General features: G+C 44.2%; 1 protein-coding gene across 2 annotated transcripts; it reads left to right on the top strand.

The window, feature by feature from the left end:
* The first annotated feature begins 355 nt into the window (after window positions 1-355).
* On the top strand, window positions 356-2,981 carry LOC108011096 (uncharacterized). Of its 2 annotated transcripts, XM_017076165.4 has the most exons (3): window positions 356-1,166; window positions 1,563-2,233; window positions 2,312-2,981. In XM_017076165.4, exons 2-3 carry the CDS (start codon window positions 1,568-1,570, stop codon window positions 2,699-2,701), a joined length of 1,056 nt encoding a protein of 351 aa, XP_016931654.3. In that variant the 5' UTR covers window positions 356-1,166; window positions 1,563-1,567; the 3' UTR covers window positions 2,702-2,981. The 2 variants fall into 2 exon arrangements, with proteins under 2 accessions (XP_016931654.3, XP_016931653.3); XM_017076164.4 differs by having other exon boundaries at window positions 357-1,166; window positions 1,563-2,979.
* Window positions 2,982-15,410: the final 12,429 nt, after the last annotated feature.

Genomic DNA, 15,410 nt, shown 5'->3' with positions numbered 1-15,410 from the left:
GATAAATTTCCTGTATTATTTTTAGCATCAACATTAATCAGCATTTTTGGTCAATTCTTAAAAAATAGATGGAAGAAGAATATGTAAAAAAAATATGGAAAATTAATAGCTATTATTTCAGTCTAATATTTAATCCATTATTCATTTAGATTTAAATATACTCGTATAATATGATATTTTCCTAAGTCATTATAATTGACTAAATTTGTTTAGGAGATTTTTTTAGTTTTTAAACAAAGGCATTAAAAACCATTAAGCTAATCAAAAATGGTAGTTTATCTCGGCTGCTTTACTGACTTTAAAAAGACCATCCCTCTGTTGTTATATTTTCCAAAGTTTTCAAGCCACAAAGAAGCACTGACTTTTTAGTCGGGCACAGTGTCATTTGAAAAACCACTTTTGGACATCAAAATTTGGAAACACCTGCTCCAGGACTCAACTGGCAGCACAGCCCAGAACTGCCCTTTCCGCCGGCAGCCCACCGATGTCTAAATTGCACTGAGTACGCTTTTCTCTAGCAGTCACCATATCCATATACCGTGTTCCGGATCCCGAACCCATCCCAGACACAACCGAAAGCCATTCCCATTGCCATCCCCAGCTGTCGAAGAGACAGCCCAAAGACACTACCGCCCCAGCTGGAGGTTCGTATTTATATGTGTGCGGTTCGCTTGGCCAACCGCAAAATTCTTGCCAAACAAAATAAAGAAAACAAGGAGGAGAACTAACTTGGGCCAAAGCAAAGCAAAAGCAGAGCCAAGCGGCAACGGAAATTGTTAACCTTTGGGGATATCAAACATTTACGATTGCGTGGCAGCGGCAGCAACATTTAAGTTTTTATCAGCACAAAATAAAGTTTTGGTTTACGGATTGTGTTCCTGTTCCCGCCCCGTCCACCACCCTCACCCGCATCCATTATTTGTTCCAGTGGCAGCCACAAGTGCCCAGGAGCCGGGGCAGCAACAAAATCGAGGAGCAGGAGCTGGATCAGGAGCTGAAAGCTGAAGGCCGAAGGCTCGTCCCTGTTGATTCCGGGGCACGCAGAACTTTTATCCTTTTCAATTTCGCTCTTGGCGAGTACTTTTGAGGGATTTAAATTTCTGTTTGCTGCCGGGACAAGAGCGAAACAACCGTGGGAGCAGCGGCATCGACTTGCTGGCGACCAGGTGAGTTCCCCGTGTTGGGCTAATCACGGCTTTGCCGACTTGGCCAGGCCACAATCAAATGCAGCACAATGCGATTGCCGCGGACGATTTGACTTGCGATTTTGGTTGAGGTGCACATATGGAAGTGCACGGGGAAAAATTAGATTACTTTAGAACAGAAAATAAGAAAATTTACTTAGAAAAATTGAGAACAGTTAAAAGCAAGATCAAAACTAACTTTTTCAAAAGCAGGTGTTCTTGAAATCGAGTCTTAATTGTTCTTGATAGTGCTATGAGTGCTATCGGGCACCACATTTATTTTGTGCAGACAATACTTGATAATTATTTGAAATATATCTTTCAATACCTTTTAAATTCTTTTTTAAAATTTATTTTATTAATCTAACTTTTACTTAGCCGTCATGAAAGAAAAAAAGAAGAACCGCAAAGCCACCTCACCAGATCCCGAGCAACCTGGACCATCGAATGCAGTTAATCCAGAGGATAACTCATCAGACATTGAAGATCAGCCCCAGCCCCCTGGCGAAGATGACCAGGCTGTGCCCTTTATATTGGTGGACTGCTCGGCCTACACAGTTCGATCCGATCTGGAAGCAGTTCTAAGCCAAGTAGAAAAGGAGAGGATGGAGAAGGTGCAGGCACTTATAGGGGGCAACGAAGTGCCTCAGTTGGAGGATGTGACACCACCACCGGAACTGGACATGCCCATTAACCTAAGTTCCCGGGCACTGGCTAAGCTAAAAGATGCAGAGGATGAGCGCCGTTTTCAGGAGGATTTGCGGAATCTTAGAATTGACGGGGTCGATTCAGAAGAGGAAGAAAAAATGACCCTAAGTGAGAGAAACCTACTGCTGCAGACTACCTCAAATCTGGAGCAGATTCGCCTCAAGCTGGAGCAGCTGAAGAAACTGCAGGAGGAGATAATGTTGGAATCGGCGGAATCGGTTCCGGAGATAACTGCCCGCCCTGCAGTTTCCGATAGACCAGGTCTTCGCAGGGAGGGCACCTTCGAGATTGAGCGTGATGGTGACGAGAAGGTAGACCATCCTGAGATTTCCACAAAACCAGTAAGTAAAAAACAGAAGTTCACTCCAACGACTGAGCAGATCATCAGCCAGATTGGCGATCTCCTCATGAAACTACAGCTTAAGCACGAGGACACTAAAGTCCTGAATGAGGGATCCTCGTACTCTTACATGGTGACCATTAAACCGGCTGGAGGTGCCTCCAATTGCACCGTTCGGGCAATTACAAAAGTCAAGTCCCTGGAATCGAAGATTGCTATCGAGGCCAAGAAACTAAAAGCCTCGCAGGCTCCGATCATCAATATTTTCTACCCTGCTAGTTTAGGAGAAAAGGAGGCTACCCCGATGACCATAAACTCCCATTGCATCGATGAGAGTTCCTTTGGCCCGATGTCCCTTCCCGAAACCTCATCTTCGCGGGTCAAATCACCACTTTTGCGCAGAAGAGCTAGCTCCTACCTGAAGGTTCCTACTCCTGTCAGATATTGTCACGGCAAGAAAAGAGAGTAAATCGGAAGAGACCCTTACAATTTCAGTTATTCAATTCATTTGGAAGGCTTTCCAAACAAATATATTTTTAATTACCAAAGGACACGAAGGAATGTGGGTTTTAAATGTCAATTAACGAGGAATTTAAATTACTATTCCATGCCAATGAACTGTCACCATTCGAAGTATGGCAAACAAGTGTACATTAACAAATTAATCAAATGATAAATGGATTTTAATATGACATATTCTGTGATAAACAAGCTACAATTATATTTTAATAAATTCTGCATTTAAATTTTAATAAAATTTAGTGCTGTTTTGTAGGTTAGCTTACTAAATCTAATAATACTTAACAAATTATATAAAAATTAGCTTTCGTTCATGTTTTATCATTATAAATTGACCTTACAGAAAAGTGATTAAACACTATCTTACGCATCCCAATTAATATTTGTTTTATCGTTGTTCAATGCCATTAAACAAAAGCTTTAAATTGTTTATGTGCAATTTAAATTCATCAGAAAAAAAAAACAATAATTACGGAGATGTTATCAGTATTCACAATTTCAATTAGGCTGTTAAACGAATTTATTGTTTTATCTTTTAAACAGATAAAATTATGTTATATTCAAGGGCGTGGTTACTAACCAACCACTAGCCCAAAATCATGCACCTTTTTCCCTAGTTTCCTGCCATAAAAGTTGCATCTTGGCCACTTCCTGGAGGAGTTGTCTAATTGCACGGCCACGCACTTTCATTGCTCATTTCCGAGGTGGCCTCGAGTGCGTGGTTGCAGCTCATTTTGTTCGGTTTGCGCAATTGTGGCCAAAGTGTTTTCAACTTTCCTCTGTCATCTCGCCCGGAGGTCGAATCTGAAGGTCTCCCCTTTCCAGCCCCAAAAAAGCACCCACTTTTGGTCTGGATTTGGGGAAATGTCGGCCAAGTGCTCGGCTTGGCTTGTGCCAGTTGGCAGATTGTCCTGCTGCAGGACCTTAAAACCAGTCCTGCCTCTTGTCATTTGTCGTTGGGCAGAAATTGCAAGATTGACTGCTGGCTGCAGGGGGCCACAATGGGGCGAAGAGGAGCAAAGTTTTCATTAGTTTTAATTAAATCCCAAACAGCATTTCCATGCGGCACTCGCTCTTTCACTCTGAGGCGTGTGTTCTTTCGAGGCTTTGTCAATGAGTTAGCCCAACAAAACCGAATTAAAAACACATCAAAATTAATGACACTTCGCCCCGGGGAGGCGGAATTTTGTGTCGAAAGGAAGTTGGTGGCAACATCCACCAGCAGCCACTCGAAGTGCGGACAACATTTGTGCAATTTATTTAGCCGGCTTTTTGCGGAACTTCTGGACGCGCGCGCATGTTGCTAAATAAATTTCATGATTTACTGCAGCCATACGGGAAACGCGAACAAGACAGCAGCATCCAAACAAAAAAAAATGACAGTTGCCCGTGGCCACAGTGTTTATATAGTTGTCGAGTGGGCGTGGCCCATCGGCAGGGCATGTACATGAAATTTGCAATTAGATTTGGCGAAAAGGCAGCCGCAACATCCGCCCGGCGTCCCAGTTTCCAGTTCCCAGCTCCCAGCTCCCAGCTCCCAGCTCCCAGCTCCCAGTTCCACTTGCAACACAGGACAACCAACTTCGTTGGCGGACCCGGGCGAAATATTTAATGCGGAAAGTTTAATCGCAATAGCTGCGGCATCTGCAGCGGCGCATTTCCGGCATTTGTTGGTTTTTAGACTGCATTTCCCGCAGTCACAGGATCTGCAGCACAGGACATGGACAGCGCACCGGCTCATGGTTGACATCATCAAATTTGATGCCCGGCATTTACTGACCACCACCCCCTGTCTTGGGGGGTTTCGGCCAGGATGTCAGGATGCCAGGATGCCAGGATGCCACGTTGCCAGGACGCACTTTCACCAGCCAGCCTTTGAGTGGCCAAGAAATTAAATAAATTTTTGATTAGCCAGTTGGGCTCGCTTCTGCACGAGTGGCGCGGACCACATATATATATACAGTAAGTAAGCCTGGTTTTTGGAACGGCGGAGATTTCCCAGGGATTTAGTTGCGCTCAGGGCGGTGGCTTTATTTTCTGGTCGCCGCTTTGAAAGTGGGCTGATTAGTTTGGTAACTCCCGTTGCAGTGGGTCAAATCGGAACTAATGGAAAGCGAACGAGGTCATCATTTAGTCATGAGAAAATGTCTAGTGAGATCCCAAAGAAAGTGGGCAAAAAAAGCTATTCCTATTACCAGGAAACTTAGGTTTCTTTAAGGCCATAAAGAAAAACTTGTACTATCTTGATAACATTTTTTACATTTTAATTAAAGAGCGAACAGATAAAACTTTTCAATTTACCTGCAATTCTTGCTATATATCTTAGAATATTTAAACTTTACTTAACTTTATTTTAAAATTTATAATTAAATAAAATGCCGAACTGGCACTCAAAGTGATAATCGGAACATGTTTTTCGCCAATTCCAGCATCGCTAATTGCTGCTCGGCTAATTGGGAAGAACTCCCCGCAAGTGGGCGAAATGAAAGCCAAATAAATGTGCCACGCAATTAGAATGCACAACAATAATTACATAATAAATTCGGGAGCGTGGTGGCAGTTGCAGCAGCGGCATGCAGTGTCTTCCGGCGGCAGCTGCCACGAAATGTAAATGAAAATAAGTGGCAGGACGCCGACGGTTGCTCCTTCGTCCTTTCTCCTCCTTGTCGGCGACCGCTTTTACAAATGCCTTCGACTAGTTGAGCACTTGATCAGCCAGAGCCAGAGCTTCCCCCATCCATTCCAGTTGCTGTTTTGCCCCGCGTGTGGGCGACGACGAGATTAATAAAATTTATTATCATTGCGATAGTGGCAAAACAAACTGAACGCCCCACACATCCCCCAAGTATTTATGTGCCTGGTGCTAAAACCAGCTGGGAGAACATATCAAAATGAAGTAAAATTCATTTTACAACAGTCAGAGTGAGCAGAGTGAGGGAAACTGGAGCTCTCGAATGCAAACCGAAATTGCAAATGCTTCTGGGCTACCATCGAGCTGAGGGCTCAGTGCCGAGAGCTCAGTGCCTGGAGATCCTGCCCTCCATTCCCATTCCCATTCCCAGCTCCATTCCCATCTCCATCCTGGCCAGAAAGAGGAGCGCCCCAGGAGCAGAGCGGAAGTTCGACGCCCAAGTGGCAGTCGCGATAATAGCGCCCTGCCATGTGCGCTAAAGTATTAGCATATACACACAACCGAAAGCTAGAAGAAAAACTTTTGACTGCAGCGGCGCTATCAGGAGACACATAAATATGAAAACGCAGGCGGGGCTTGAGAAATGCACTCGCAGAAAGTAGTGCCTGGCCCATAAATATACCACAAACATATTTATATTTATTTTCCGGGCCAAATAAAATGTTTCCACTCAGTAGTAAGGAGGCAGTAAATGCTTTGGTTAGACTCGAAAATAAGTTTACATTTAAATAGGTCAGCCTGAGTGGTAAGTCGGGTCGTACACTTGACCAAAGCTAGAATTTACTTGAAGGGTTTTTCTGAATGCAATAAAAATCATGCTATTATTAAAACAGGAAGAAATACATAGGAAATTATAAATATTAGAGAAGTACCACATTTTTATATGATTTTTTTATAATTTGTTTTGAATATATAAAAAGCAGATATACAAATTTGAGAGATGTTACAAATTTAGGAGATCTTGTGGTTTTTCAAAGTCCAAGACACTTTTGTAAGTAAAAACGAAGTAAAAATCCCTTGTCTACATTGATATTTTTAAAGTAATTGTTATAACTTATGCTTAAAATGTTCTATAACGATTAGTTGTTTGTTTAAGCCACTTTTCTCGGTGCACTTGAAAGGGTAACCGGGATAGTGGCGACTTCCTAGGCAGATATATGGAGTGTAAAAGTGTCATTGCCACGCCCAGCGGCCATTACCCGCCCAACGCCCACTGCTCGCTGCCCGAAGGCAGTGGAACTGCAACAGAGTGGAATTTGAATATTATTGTCACCCACACACAACGCACAACCAAGCGGCACACACCCACTGGGCCATGGAACCATGGAGCCGTGGAGCCATGGAGCAGGCACGAACACAGGTTTACTTGGACAGACCTCGACCTGGAGAGCAGGAGCAAGGAGATAGAAGCAGGACTATACCAGAACGGGGACCAGAACCAGAACAGAACCCGAACCTAGTATTTAATACTGTTTGTGCAAAATAATAGCTAGGCCCCCCAGAGAGAGGGGGGAGTACGCCCCTGGCGGTGCCGTAAATTCAAATTAAGTCGCCCAACTTGCTGACAGCTAAAATCTTGGTAACAAAAATGTGCAGAGGAGCCCACAGGAGAGATCAGCACTGCACTGGGCCACACTGCGTATGAGTGTTTCCGGGCGAGTGCCTGTGTGTGTGTGTCTGCACCCATACCCCCTTGCCACAGTGTGTATCTGTGTGTTAGTTGCCAGTTTGTTGAGCATCACACGCAGTTGGTTTTGAATTTATTGCCGCAAAATGCAGCAGCGAAGGTATTCCCCCGAAGTGCAGATGGATTAAGTGAGCTCCCTATATGAGGTACATACATATGTGGGTGTGATTGCGTTTCATTTTAATTAAATACTATGCCAAGCTCTCGTAAAATCGCCAAAGGGCACAAAATGTCAAGGCCTAAGGCTCGGTTTCACCTTGCTGGGGAGGCAGCCCCGCCCCATTTCCCATTTCCCATTTCCGCCTGCCCCAAATGGCGAAGGCCCCAGTTGCCTGGTCAACTTTCATTGCTGCAATTTGGGGTCATCATTGGAATCAATAAACGCCACCAAAGTGGTTCAAAGTGCGATTTTAAGGCAGTGGGGGGTGAAAAGAGAAATGGCTAGCCACTTTCCTCGTACCAAGCCCAGACAAAGTTGAAAGATTTCCCCCAGTCCGGCAAAGTTTGTCTGACCAGGTCGGGGAATTCTGCCGGCGAGCGAGGTCTGAATTATGAGAAACACACAGGAAAGGTGCAGAGGGGCTGCCTTGATAGCATCGTGGCAATTTCGCTGGCACTCGAATTAAAATAAATTAGAAAATCTTCAGGAAATAATATGAAAAGAAAATAAGAGTAATAGAAAAGGATTTTGCATACATACATCTTGGGTATCAAGTTAAGCATTTTATAGGACACTGCTTCCGCTGCGCTTAAGCTTACAATCAATTCCTGAGCTGATTGCCCGCTGCCCCCGGGCGTTTAATAATAAAACTCAATTTCATTCTGCGCCCCTTTGTGCCTCGTCTTACTCGGGGGCTCGGCCGGAAATTTGAAGCCAATTAAAAATGCATTCAACGGCAGCGCCAGGAAATAAGCGGCAAAAGAAAAATGGAGAGACAAATTGACAGGCGGGCGCGGGGGAGAAAGTGCGGGGAGAAAGTCCGGGTAGAATGCCCGGGACACTCGACAGCGAAAGCTCAAGGACATCGCAGGAGGAGCCGGAATGCCCCCCTCCGTTTCGAAACCCCGCCAAGATATCGCCGCTGATGGGGCCAGTGCATTTTTCATGGAAATAAATATGATTGCCGTGTGATCTGTTCAATCAGACAAATGGACCAAATCGAGTATTTCAATCAACGCCAGGGGTTGGACCACAAATATCGCCGGCATTGCCACAAAGGCAAACACTTGACGGGGGCATTAAAAGGATTGCCGGGAAAACAAAGGACGGGCGTGGAATGTGGGTGGATGGCTTTTAAATCCATGGTCCTCCAGGCGGCGGGTGTGAATTTGCCGGAAAAGTGCACAAGAAACGCCACTTTACATGCCAAATCGTAAATATTTTGCCATGAAAACAGCACCGGTGGCTGTCGGCCTGGAGTGTAGTGAAGTCGTTTCATTTCATGCATTTTTTTTACCGTTTCCAAGCTCTTTTTTTTTTTGCTTTTTTGTTCTACACCCCACCTGTAAAGGCAACTGTCGCCCCAGCCAGTGGCAGTACGCATCGAGTGTGAATGAAGTGCGCTCTTGGGCGCTTTGCGGCGTTTTGCCGGAGTAGGAAATGAAAAACACTGGAATAATACACAGCACAGAAATGCCGCTCCAAATGTGTTTTTTCTCTGTTTTTAGCACACTTCTCTATGACACTTGGTGGCCAGCAGGGTGGTGCTGGAGATGATGCTTGTCGAGCAGGTCTCCTAATGGCAAATGGTCGGGAGTTAATGCTACATGTGACCAGGGGATACCCCGTGATCATGTAATATCTCAGAAATAGTTATATAAATTTATTTAATTTTATAACATAATAATATTTTAGCAGTCGTGAATTAAAAAACAATGTATATGATCTTAACTTATCTTAAGTGTATCATTATAATTTGATTTATTATGATATTTTAAAAAGAGGTTAGGGACTTTTTGATGTTGTATAGTGGAAATATACATTTTATCCCCACTTACAAATATTTTTGAATTTTCTTTAATATTTCCCCATCAAGTCCTGACTCTATAATACACCTCAAAGCACGAGGTGCCCCGAAACTGACACCTCATAATTATGTGATGCCGTTTTTAGCAGCTAAAAGCTGTGCGTTACCCCGGCCCTAAAAGACGAAGGCTCTGCCGCTGGCAGTCAAGAGCAGCCGGGTGCAACATAATATTCAAGGTGGCTCGAATACCGGAGGATACCGGGGGATAGAGATGGATAGCGCTGGATAGACTGTCAGCCGTGGTCGAGCTTTAATTGTGGCTGCCACAAAATGCCTTAAGGTGGCTTTGATTCGGGCAGCGAGACCCGCTGTTATGGGATAGATCCTCATCCGGAGTTTTATTCCCCGCACATACCTTAACCGTAATCAATTTATATGCCAGTGTATCCGAGGCAGCAGCCTCCTGGAACAAAGACCCCCGCCTGGGGACAGGAAGTGCATCTTGGCCCGGCCAGCTGGCTGGGATCCTTGGACTTGGCCAAGGCCCTTTCATGCTGTTGTTCATTTTTGACATAAACATTATGATGCATTCGGTTGAGTAATTTTTATTGTATTTTTTCTCGGTTTTTCTTGGTTGGTTTTCTTGTTGGCCAACCAACCAGCCCCGCCCCCTTTGTGGAGCTGAGCTGCCCGCGGGCTGCCTCAATGTGTACTTGGAAAATGCTGCCCCTTTTGCCTGCCTTTAATACAACCAACAATTCCTCAGAGCTTTTGCGGTCATTTTGCTTTTATTAAAAAGTATGGAAGGACCCTCGAGTGCGGCTTTTGCTGCAGTTGTTTATTATGTGCAAGATTTCTATGCTGGCAGGGAGAATTATTATTATTATTATTATTTTGCCCATACATTTATTTATGGTCGGCGATGTCGTGTGTGTGGACCCTTTACGCACAACAAGGAATGCACAACATGGCCGAGGGGCCACACATTGTCCGCTTGACTACAAACGTTTGCTTATTCTCTAATCAAACAAAATTCAATCACTCGAAATTCATTGCATACTTTCCAGCAATCGCCGAAAGGGGGAGATGATTTACAGTGCCTTTATTATTCAACATGCATTTAAAGGACTTGTGCGAAGGACTTTGGGGACTTGGCTTTTTTGCGATTTCATTTTGTTTGATTACTTGTTGTTCTTGTCGGGATTTTGTTTTGTTTGTTGTCAATTTCGTTGTTGTGTGCATGTTATTGTGTACTTCCTTGCTGGCTTTTGCGTATGCAAATCCCCAAGAGCATCGGCCAACTGGCTGGGAGATAAGTGCATTTGTCAGTCATTCAATCTGCGTACCGCCCCCCTCCCCTCCCCCCATTTTGGAGTACAAGTCCTAGTTCTCCGGTCCTTGTCGTCGCACGCTTTCCTCCTGGGTGAAACACCAATTGTTTTCATTGATTTCGTTTCAGCAGATCCCCTTTTTCCATACCATCCTATCCCCATGTGCTGACTTGTTGATGGCCAGCTATTTGATGGTATATTGAGCTGGCAGCCAAGCGAGTGTGACTAACAAGCTGGCTGCTTATAATTCCCCGACGTCGTCCTGCCAATGTATCCCGGGTAAGGAAGAAAAATTGTGAACTCTCGGAGTAAATTAAATAGAAAGCACTGGGGGAAATGATTAAATTATGTTGCTTTTCTCTAGGACTTTTTATATTATATTCAAGTTTTCGATACAATTGTGTACATCTTACAAAGTGTTTCCTTTTTATTGATACCAAATCTAATGCTTGGAAATTTATTTAGCCTACCATTCATGTGTTGATTTCAAAATAGAAAGAAACAGAAACGATCAGCTGATAGTTTAATCAGAGCTCACTTGGAGATGACCTCGTGATTGCTTCCTTTTGGCACGGCCTAAACAAATACATAGGACTTAACCGATATTTCGTGTAGATCGTGACAAACTCGTAAAACGGCTGTGGTTGCGCATCTCTAGTCTGCGCTTAGCGTTCAACTAACGGTCCTTTCTCATGGAGATCGATTTGTATTGGTCAGTAAGAGGAGGGGAAATATGGAAAGGGACGCCATTTTGAAAAATAAGTTAGCTCTAGCTACCAGCTGACACCTGCTAAAATTTCTGTTTGCCTGGTGTCTGAGAGTCACAAATCCAGCACTTTGACTGAAAAAATACCTTTTTTGCTGGTCGAGAAAATTGCCAAATTGCTAGATTTCTTAAATTCAGACACCAGGCGAACATAAACGTTTAGCAGGTGGAGAAACGATCAGCTGATTCATTTAATTGAAGCTAATTGGAGATGCCCTTGTGACTGCTTACTTTAGGCACGGCCTATGCAAACGCATAGTACTTCACTTTTATTTCGTGCATATCGTGACCAGCTCGTGACACAGCCATAGTTGCTCATCTCTGATCTTCGCTTTGCTGTATACCAACGGTTGTTTCCCATGGTGATAGATTCCTATTGGTCAGTGGAGGAGGGGAAATATGGAAAGGGCCGCCATTTTGAAAATTAACAGTTATTTAAGTTCACATTTAGCTACCAGGTGCCACTTGCTATGTTTTCTGTTTGCCTGGTGTCTGAGAACCGCAGACTGTTGTCTTCCAGTATGAATATGTTAGCGCCCAGCATCTGGACAACATTAGCTTAGATTGGAGTGTTAAGAATGCTGTAAATTTAATTTTTAATTAAAATTTCTGGATATTCCTTTGTAAAATATAAAATTAAGGATATATAATTCATTCAATTACACAGAACAAATAACAAATTAATAGTCAAATTTACAAAACCATATAAGTAGTTCGCATGAATTTAAAAAATGACGGAAGTTCGTCAAATAGAAAGGTAGAACCCTTTCTTATCTTCAAGTAAAGACATATAACTGCTTCTTCCCGTTCTCCTTTTTCTAAGGTGATTTTTGCGGATTTCCAAAATATTTTTCTCAGTGCACTGCATCCCGAAAGTGCAAGAAAAAACGTTAGGATGCTGGCTTGTCATAAGCACCAGCTAATGTTCAACTGTTGTTGGGGATAGCATCCTGTGCGAGCTTAGCCTCGCCTGTGTGTGTGTTTGCGTGCTAAGGGGATGCAACACAACTCTAATTATATTTAATGTTTTTCAGTCAAGGACGTGCTGATGCTGCGGGAGGGGCAGGGGGAGCATAAGGACCAGCAGGATCAGGAGCAGTTAACAAAAAACCCATCCCCGCCCTCGGGCAGCCGTGTGAGTGTGAACGTGTTTACGTGCGTGCTTACACATAATACTTCCATGCTTTTATTAGTGGATTAATGTCGACTCCTTGGACCGACACACTTGGCCTCGCACTCTGCCCAATTGGGTGCGGGCATCCAATTAACGCAGCATAAATCAAATTAACTCCGCTCGTGCCGGTCTGCCAAGGAGATTCGACCGATAGCCGCTGACAGGCGGCATTGATTTGCCAGCTAATTGCCAGAAAGGATTATGCGGCTCTTAGACTCGAGGCCCCGGGGCACAAAGAAGCCTGAATCAACAGACCAACAGCCAGATAAGACGGCCACGGACCAGATTCTTTGTGTCCGAGAACAAAGGCGATGCCTAATGGCAGATACATGGCCGAGCCATAAATCTTTAATGTAGATATCCTGCGACACAAGATTAAAGCCGTTTTAATTGTGGGGGTGTCGGCGAGGAGGGGTGAACTTTTCCCAGGGCTTACACGACTCATCAATCTTCGATCGGTGTGTATATATAGCCCCGACTGCATTTCCTAATTAAGCCATCGGGCGATTTGTGATAGAATATGGTGCAAATGTTACGCATACGCCCCGTAAAGGGATTTCGAATTTGTAATGCAGCCAGAGAATGGAATATGTGTGCGGCAGCCAGGTGTCGCAGTTTAGGAATATTTGGCTATTCTGGGAGGGGGGCTGGACCTGCGGTCGAAATGTTTACACATGTCAACGTGCGGTTAGGTGTGTTTATGATATGCGCCATTATGCGAATATGCATTTTAAATGCCCCCCCTCAAAGGGTGGGACACGCATAATGCGCTTAAAGGTGCGTATGTGTTTTTGGGTTCATCGTGTGCATAATTAAAAAGCAAACAGGGAAGTCTGGTTTGGTTGTAAAATGAAATGCATAGGGAAGTCAGTATTTTAGAATGATTGATGGTTATTTGTGACAAGGTGTATAGGCATCTTAAGCTGTTGGCAAAAATGCAATTAGCTGCTTGCTAGGCGGTGGCGCGTAAACTTTTCCTAGCATCTGGCAAAGTTTCGTTAACAGAAATTGAAGCAACTCGAAAGTTGCCAAAATTGCTTTTATAATGCGCCACTTGCCACGCCCCTCGACTATGCTAATAGGGCGTTAAATGGAAAGATCTGGGAGGGGTGAATGGAAAATTAAATTCCCCCAAATTAAATTCAGTGCATTTCTCAACTGCCTCTGCAACGGCACAAATGGCAACAAATGGCAACAAACTGTCAACGGCAGCGGCCAAAAAGGAGCTCCTCCCCTCATGCAACACATGCAGCTTCTGCTGCAAAACCGCAAATAAATTCAGCAGCAGGCAGTTAGCTCATATTTTCAGGGAACCGCAGGATACACACTTCCCCAGCCAACCAACCAACTTACACACATGCCCATTCATTCCGGAGGAGTGTTAGATGGCTCCCTGATTTCATTCACATGTCTGGCCAGTGCGAAATAAAACATTTTGGCTAACAAACGGCATACAAAAATGGCCAAATTATTTATTTAAATTTTTGCCAGCACTAAATGACAAATGGAAAGACTTGATTGTATTAATCACGGCTAAAGAATTTTAGCCAGAGCATTCAATCTCGAGCAGAGACCACAAATTCAATTAGTGTCCATTGGGCACAAATGAGCAAATCGATAGAGACTCGATAAATAGATAATGCCATGATATATACAGCCAGAGTCTGGCTTCAATTGCAATTATTTGCCTGCGACTTGTCACTTCCGGAGGTCCTTGTTTGCCCAGAGTCACAATGTCGGTGATTAAAATTGCCAGCTCTGGCTCAATTATTGCAATTAGTTGGCCAGGCGGTGCTGCGAGGCAAACTGCTGACCCAGATTGTGTTTCGAGTGGGACAATTAAATCGGAGACAAAGTCTACTTAGTCAGGGTCAAGGCTCTGCCGTTCATTATCCCGGCTAATGGGCCTCCTAAATACACTCCTGAAATGGGAATTTATGTGTGGCTATATTGCTATTGCATATTCAGGCCGAAAATATTCACCATAAATCTCGATAACTTGCATTTGCATCTGCCGGCAGACGGCTGCCGTATGGCCTTCCACTTGGACGACTGGCAAACTGTGGCAGCCGCGTGCACTCAGCTAAATGAAAACGTGCCCGATTTTTCCAAATAGTTTAGTGCCAGGCAGCATGAAGCGTGTTATTTTATCTCCACTAGAGAGTATCTGTGTGTGTTTGAGCCAAGCAGCCGCATAAAGTAGTGAGCAGCAGAAGCAGCGGCAGCAGCAAGATGCCGCAAAAGTAAAGCAGGTTGCAACAGCAGCAGACGAGCGTGGCATGCCAAGCAGGAAAGCAGAAAAGCGGGAAAACCCGTCCAAGTCCTTTATACACATTTCTTTTCTGCTGGCTGAAGCGAAAGTGTTGTGGCAAGACAATGCCGAGCAGAAGTTTAAAGCAGCTGCTTCCCCTTTGCCAAGACTTCCTGCCATGTAGGTCGGCTGTATGCCGGGCTTAATTTGATCATTTATCAACTGTGAGATACATGAGCTGGCTGCCAGCGGCGATTCCACATTCTGGTTCCCTTTCCCAAACTCCTCTGACAAATCTAAACAGGCATGTAATCATTTCAGCTGAGGTCTTAATGCCGCAACGCAACGCTGACACTGCCTGCAGTCATAGTCAGTTAGTTAAAGTCCACATATTCCTTTGGCTTTCTGTTGCCAGCTTTCAGTTACCAGTTCCTAGCCCCTTCTACCCCTCCTTCAGGCATTTGTGTGCCTGCACAACGCGGCGTATGCGCAATATTTAGAATGCAAGCCCGCTTTGTTGGCACTTCAAGGAGCACTTTCGAAGGGCTTTCGGCTCTCGGCTTTTGCGGCTGCAGCTAGGAATTATATGTGTATGTTAGCGTTGATTAAAATTTATAACAATCCGTGCGTCTAGACATGACATTCCATGGTTTTATGGAGACTGGGTCGCACTAATGAATTGAAATAAATAATTATGCGCAACATTGGGCAATGCATTCCATTTGGGAGCAGTTGTATGCATTAAAGATTTATGGGCCTGGCCCAATCACTTAATTTGTTTCTGTCGAACG

This window comes from Drosophila suzukii, chromosome 3, assembly GCF_043229965.1.
Source record: "Drosophila suzukii chromosome 3, CBGP_Dsuzu_IsoJpt1.0, whole genome shotgun sequence".
Taxonomy (NCBI): Eukaryota; Metazoa; Arthropoda; class Insecta; order Diptera; family Drosophilidae; genus Drosophila; species Drosophila suzukii.
This window is presented reverse-complemented; position numbering and strand designations above follow the sequence as displayed.

Bases quoted from the DNA above. Each gene is read 5' to 3' on its own strand.
- LOC108011096 (XM_017076164.4), top strand. From the start codon at position 1,568: ATGAAAGAAAAAAAGAAGAACCGCAAAGCCACCTCACCAGATCCCGAG.